General features: G+C 39.2%; 1 protein-coding gene across 1 annotated transcript; it reads left to right on the forward strand.

The window, feature by feature from the left end:
- The first annotated feature begins 97 nt into the window (after nt 1–97).
- yod1 (YOD1 deubiquitinase) lies at nt 98–6,583 on the forward strand. The gene is made up of 3 exons (XM_061041144.1): nt 98–167; nt 1,944–2,156; nt 2,735–6,583. The coding sequence occupies exons 2-3, from the start codon at nt 1,949–1,951 to the stop codon at nt 3,430–3,432; spliced, it is 906 nt and encodes a 301-aa protein (XP_060897127.1). The 5' UTR covers nt 98–167; nt 1,944–1,948; the 3' UTR covers nt 3,433–6,583.

Consider the following 6,583-nt stretch of genomic DNA (forward strand, 5'->3'; position numbering starts at 1 on the left):
TTTCTATCTGTTAATAGAAAACTTGGTCCGAGGAGGTTTCAGCACTAACAAATTTACATAGCACGTTGTCAGAGCGTCATGTCGTCACGCATACGTACCGCGACGTCTTACACATCAGTCACTCACTGGTTGTTTTTTGTTTGAGGCAGAGCTGAAGTCAACAGCAGGTAAGAGTACGAGAAAATAAAAAAAACTTAAATCCCTGTTATCTCATTTAAATAAACACTCGTGTATCGTATGCCGAGCAGCAGGTAAAATAATTTACAAAAGTATGAAATGCTTTCAAGAAGTGTCCAGTTAACGCCAAGTTAACTGTCTGGTTAGCATGCTAACGTTAGCAGATGATACATGATAAGCAACCGATAACATTTGTGTCTGGGCGAAGTTTATGTCTTTTATACGTTTCTAGGATACATGTTGCCCACATTATGTGTCGATTCATGTCAGTGGTAGCACATAATGTGTGTTTCTCTTCATGCTTAGCGTTGAGTTACTAGCTGAGCCGACTATCTGTGTGTGTGTTTTCCTGTTGAGTAAAGTCAAAGTGGCAGAACAAAGAGATGTCATGTGTTGTGTCTGCAGCTGCTCGTCATCAGCATTTTCATTGTCATGATGTGGGCTACAATGACAAAACTGTTTTATAACGAGTATCCCACAGTCTGGATCATGCTGTGTTGCATTAGCTGACATACACAACAAACCAGTGCAAACCATGAGATGTACTTAAGTACTTTTTATTATCAACTCCAAAAGTAAACATTTCGGATGTTGGGACCATGTTTACGGGATTCAACGATGTTCTAGTTGCATACAGATAAAAGGGAACCTTACCTATCTAATTCTTTATCCCTTTTTTTTTTTTTTAAATGTTTAATGCCATGTAAAGTGATTTATGGGGTCTGGTTTTGCCCATACCCCAGTTTTGCATAATCACTTTACAATGGATGGAATATTTAAATCAAAGATGAATAACACTTTAAAAAATAGTGTGTCCTGCAGACTTCTGTTATAATATTTGAATTTTGAAAGGGATTCTGACTCCTCTCATTGTGTTTGTGAAGCTCAAACTATCAGACTTTTTACTTCTTACCCGTACTGTAACCTGAAAGATACAATAATACATGTATGTATTCATCTTCTTTGTTTTTGTGTCATCTGTTTGTTTGAATTGCACTCTCAAGATTAAATAAGGTTGTATGAATAAATGAAACATTTCTGCATTTCCCCCCAAGGACTTCAATCTGTGATCCTTTGAATCTGCCATTTTTATTCACTTCTTAGTTCTTATCAAATCAAAATTAGTGAGCCTAGTCCCGAAGCTGTCTTACTCAGTCTTTTTGTCAGTTCTGATTTTTATTTTATTGGAGAGTATACCAATGCTGTTAATTCCTCTTTCTTTAAAATCCCACAATCTGCACAATGAACCTTAAAGGAATCCTAAATTGAAAACGAACAGAGCCCTTACAAACTAGTTGGGCTTAACCCCCTCCCCGGTGGCGGAACAACTTGCTGTGAAAGTATTTGTTAGGAAGCAGAGTGGAATTGATTTCTGGGGGAGCAAATGGGTTATCTTCACACTGATTGATTTTAGGCTGTATCTGAGGCGTTACAGACATGTGACGTGGGTATCACTGTCGGGCTAACTCTACTCAAGATTCTGTATAAGTCAACAAAATAAACAACAACAACAGATAAGATTCAGAGAAGCACCGCAGAAGACTAAACATTATTAAGGGCTGTAGAAAGAAGATTGGATACATTTGATTTCTTATATTGGAGTTAGGCTTCAATAGTTATAAACAAAATTACCATAAAGTATCATCTTAACTAGACTGACAACCCCTTGATGTCCTCTCCTCTAAATCTCTCCTTTTGGTCGATTTGAAAAGCTCATACCAAATACTTTGAGAGTTACTGATGAATTGTCAAATGTTCTTTTGCAGGCAGGATGTTGCGGCTTCGCTGTAAAACCAAAAATGGGAGCCACATCATGCAGGGCTTGACTCATCAGTCCTGTGTGCAAGAGCTGAAGAGTAAGGTGGAGGAGCTGACAGGTATCCCGTGTGATGTGCAGAAAATAATGGTTGGTTATCCACCATCCAGCCTTGATCTTCGTAATGGAGATGCTCACCTTAAGGACTACCCCATCAAATCAGGTTTGTTTTTAAACTTTACATGTATGAAGACAACATGGATTTAATTCACTCCACCATTATATTTACAAAATGTATATGAGCCCCAAATGTGAGATGGTTTTAGGCTGCACAATTAATTTATTAATTTAATTATGAGTATTCATAATAAACATATAGCAAGATTAAAACCTCACTCAGCATGCATACAATTTACCTTTTGGATGGAGGTCTGGGTATAATGACCATGCTTTCACACAATTATGATGCTCAAGCTAGCCATTTGTTAGCCTCAGATAAAATGTACAGATTTGGCAGTGAAAAATAATGCAATTTTTTGCAGTAGCCAATGGGGCACCCGCACTAGTATTTTAAGCGGGCGGTCCAGGTTCGAATCCAACCTGTGGCTCCTTTCCCACATGTCATAACCCACTCTCTCCCCCGGATTTCCGGCTCTATCCACTGTCCTATCTCTAAAATATATTTATATTGATATATTTCCAGCAATTTGAGTTAACAACTCAATAGCCACAGAAAGGGTCGATTTGTTCCCCCCCCCATCTCTGAACCGTGTTGTGTGACTGATGTGTCGTCCTCTACAGGAGACACGCTCATTGTTGAGGAAGAAAAGAACAAACCAAAGCCTCAGGATCATCCCACTGTGACTAAAACACCACGTCTGGAAGCCTCACCTGTACTGGCACGTCGAGTAGTCCCAGCTGACAACTCCTGCCTCTTCACCAGTGTGAATTATGTGGTGGAAGGGGGTGTCTATGAACCTTCATGTGCCCCTGAAATGCGAGGCCTCATCGCTCAGATTGTGTCCAGTGACCCCACAGCCTACTCCGAGGCGGTGCTGGGAAAGTCAAACGAAGAGTACTGCACGTGGATACGACGTGACGACACCTGGGGAGGAGCCATCGAGGTGTCAATCCTCTCAAAGTTTTACCAGTGTGAAATCTGCGTGGTGGACACTCAGACAGTGCGGGTTGATCGTTTTGGGGAGGACGCAGGCTACCACAAACGCGTGCTTCTCATCTACGATGGCATCCACTATGACCCTCTGCAGAAAGAAACGCCTGGCTCTGACGTCCCGCCCCAGACTATCTTCTCCTCTACGGACGACGTGATCCTGGCGCAGGCACTGGAGCTGGCAGATGAGGCTCGTCGCAAACGACAATTCACGGACGTTAACCGCTTTGCGCTACGCTGCATGGTGTGCCAGACCGGCCTGGTCGGACAGAAGGAAGCGCGTGAGCACGCCAAGGAGACGGGCCACACCAATTTTGGTGAAGTGTGAATGTTGTTCTGTCTTTTATCCACTCACAAATACAAACACCACCAACCCCGTGCCCCACATGTGGCTACTCTGTTGGTCTTTCTGTCAATCTGCTTGTGTGATCCTCTACCTCACATTGTCCAGCGACATCTACAGAGCATCTGCAGACACTGTGTTCAGCCTCTAGCCGGTTCAGTATTACGTACAGTATATACTGCTTTCAGTTCTCAAAGTCAGAAACAGTACTGCAGAGCTCGGATGTTATAAAACCATCACTTCAGTCTGTCAGGAATGGTTTAAAATACGTTAAACAGGGTCAAGTAAAATAACGCAAATAATTCCTAGGGGTTTGTTTTAATAAGTTTTGAATCCTCGATGTCTGGCTCAAAGCGATAATGAACCACATAGTGACTGTAGGGCTGTATCCTGTTTGGACTTCATCAGTCGAGTCGAACTAGACTGATCTTACATGGAAGCTATTTGTCCCAGTTAATTGCTGTACCAGATAGGGTTGTCACAAACTAGAATTTAAAGTTTAATACAATACTAGTAAAAATCTAACAAATTCGATACCTGTTTTGATCCCACAGCAACAAAAATAGAAGTCTTTGGCACCTAAAAAACAAATTCTATTTCTTGTTTAAATTATAACATTGCAAGCAAACTCATGCACAAATACCTTTGCAAAATATAATTTAAACACCCAGCTGATTAACTTCTGGGCAACTAAATCTACACCAGTAAATCATGAATTATCAGCTAGTCATATACTCAAGATCTGTAGTTCTTTAAAAGCTCCAGTACTTTCCGGGAGTTTACGTTGTTAATCACTAGGTATCAAAAAGTTTTGAGGCATTGATTATTTCGAAAACCTTGATATCAGACTATGGATATAACAAACTGCAGTCGGACACAGAATCATGTCCCTGTAGTTTTTAACCTGATACAACATGAACATGAAGCTGCTTTATTCAGTTTTCTTCATGGTTGTTTATCTCCCTGTCTGAGATCTCTGTGGGAAATCCAGCTACAGATTCAAGTTTTGACCCAAGGTTGTTGAGTAAAAAGGCTTCCAGAGTGTTGCTTCAGAATCACTCTGTGTAAATTGACGCAGCAAAAAATAGTGCAGATATTTGACTGACAAAATAAGACTGATTATTGTGACCGACAGGTCCAAATGTTCACTTAGCATTTAGGGCTTTGGTTCAGCCCGTAATGCTTGATGTGTTGTCCATTAGAGAAATCACAAAGTTGTTACTGCTTACCTTTCACTGCCTAAACTTCAGTTTGATAAGCACTCACTATCTTGTGGTAGGAAGAATTTAAAACAAACACTAAGAATTATGTGCACTGCAAGGTGATCCTATTCACTGTTGTCTTAAATGCAGCACACAGAGTTTGACTGTTATTCATCATGTCGGTTATGTAGCATGTTTTTTTTTTTAATGTCCATTACTTGACCGGTGTATCACAGAGACTCTTCCAGTACTAAAAGTTTATTTAACTCTAGATGTCTGAAGAGTTTGGCACAGTTGTGCTGTGTGAACACAAAGCTGGATTCATCTTTAAATGTGCTTTATGTGACATCTCTGTGAACTTGCTAAGGAGTCGCAGCTGAGATTGAGGTTAAGCATTTTAAAATATCATGTTACAAATTTCTTAATTACTTATGTTGGACTTTTTCCTTCTATTACTTTTTTTTTTTGATGTTGCTTCGTGGTTTATTAATAAGCTGATTTTAAATAAGATAAAACTAATGGTGCTGAAACATTTTACAAAATGAGTAGCTCTTTTTGTTCTGTATGAAACAAAAAGTTCAGGAGTGTCATTTTTAATTCTAGTGTTTACTTTTTTAATTTCATCTTGCTGTCAGAACAAACACTTTTAACTTTGTTTTGCTGAATATTTGAAAAAACAGTAAAGCGTGCTGAGAGGTGTGTTTGAACACAAGTTATAGTAGAGATGATGTAACTAGAGAATTCTGCTTACTTCACGTACCGTAAAACTTCTTATAAAAGCCCAAAACAACTTAACGCCCAGTCCCTTTACTGGCCTGGTGCTGCTGCAAGTTTTAACAAATAAAGGCACATCTCAAAGAGAGGCCGCTCAGTATTTAGTGTTGATTAGTATGAGGATCAAAAATACATTAAGAGTGTCTCCCCCTCCCCCACACTGCAGCAGGTTGGTACAGATGGGCTGGCTAATAAAGAGCAAATCAGTGATTTGAAAGTTTGTAAACATTTAGATATTCTTTCTGGTGGGAATTTACAAATGTATAGTCTTTCCCATCTTCGCTGTGCACGAGTTTTGTTTGAAAATCATGAAAGGCCCGTCTCATATTGACGCCTGTCCTAAATGAAAATGTCCTAAAAGTTAAAAAAACTGATGTAAATAAAAGCCCGGGCTATTAAATTAAAGCTTTACGGTATTTACTTTTCAGGTACACTCCATCGATTTTGTGTTTTGCTGATCAGTATTATTAACCATTAACTCTTCATATTTTCCTTCAGCACAAACGTAAAATCTATCAGGGTGATTCATCAATATCAAGGCAGAAAGTCCATTTTGGTTGAATTTACAGCATGTTGTCTTTTTAACACTGTACTGTATGTGTCGCACAATTGGAGCATGTTCTCACATTTTCAGGCTAATTTACTTTGATGATTCTTTTAAAAGTCACTGCTTATTATGAGATTAAAGGCATGCACTTGAAGCATGTTTTTTTTCTCTCCTTGAAGCCCAGTTTATTGAGGCCTCTTGTCATGTGTACCAGTATTTCCAATTTAACATATCTGCGTCAGCCATATTGGTACTGAGTTTATGCCAAAATAACTGAGAGTACAGGGTGTGATTGGTCTTTTGGTTTTGTAGATTCAGACTCAGAGATGGTGTTGGGACTTTGTTTGAGTGTGAATGGCTCTAATAACTTTTTTTTATACTTCAGCTAGTTTCTTTCTTATTTTAACAGTGATTATTATGGATTTACAGCTTGCATACAAGTGAAACTATGAAATGGCTTTTGTTGTATTTTTGTGTCTACCAAGTTCTCATGGCTCTTCAAGGACAATAACAATGAATGTTGCACACAAAGCACTACAGGATAACTGGATTTACTTGAGTTTTTCAGTGTTGTGTCACAAATAAAGATTATAGACAAAGGTATTCTGTATGA

The sequence above is a fragment of the Labrus mixtus genome, chromosome 7 (genome assembly GCF_963584025.1).
Source record: "Labrus mixtus chromosome 7, fLabMix1.1, whole genome shotgun sequence".
NCBI classification, from domain to species: Eukaryota; Metazoa; Chordata; class Actinopteri; order Labriformes; family Labridae; genus Labrus; species Labrus mixtus.

Coding starts and splice junctions, on each gene's coding strand:
- yod1 (XM_061041144.1), top strand. CDS start 1,949: ATGTTGCGGCTTCGCTGTAAAACCAAAAATGGGAGCCACATCATGCAG. Junction 2,157..2,734: donor GGACTACCCCATCAAATCAG/GTTTGTTTTTAA, acceptor CGTCCTCTACAG/GAGACACGCTCATTGTTGAG.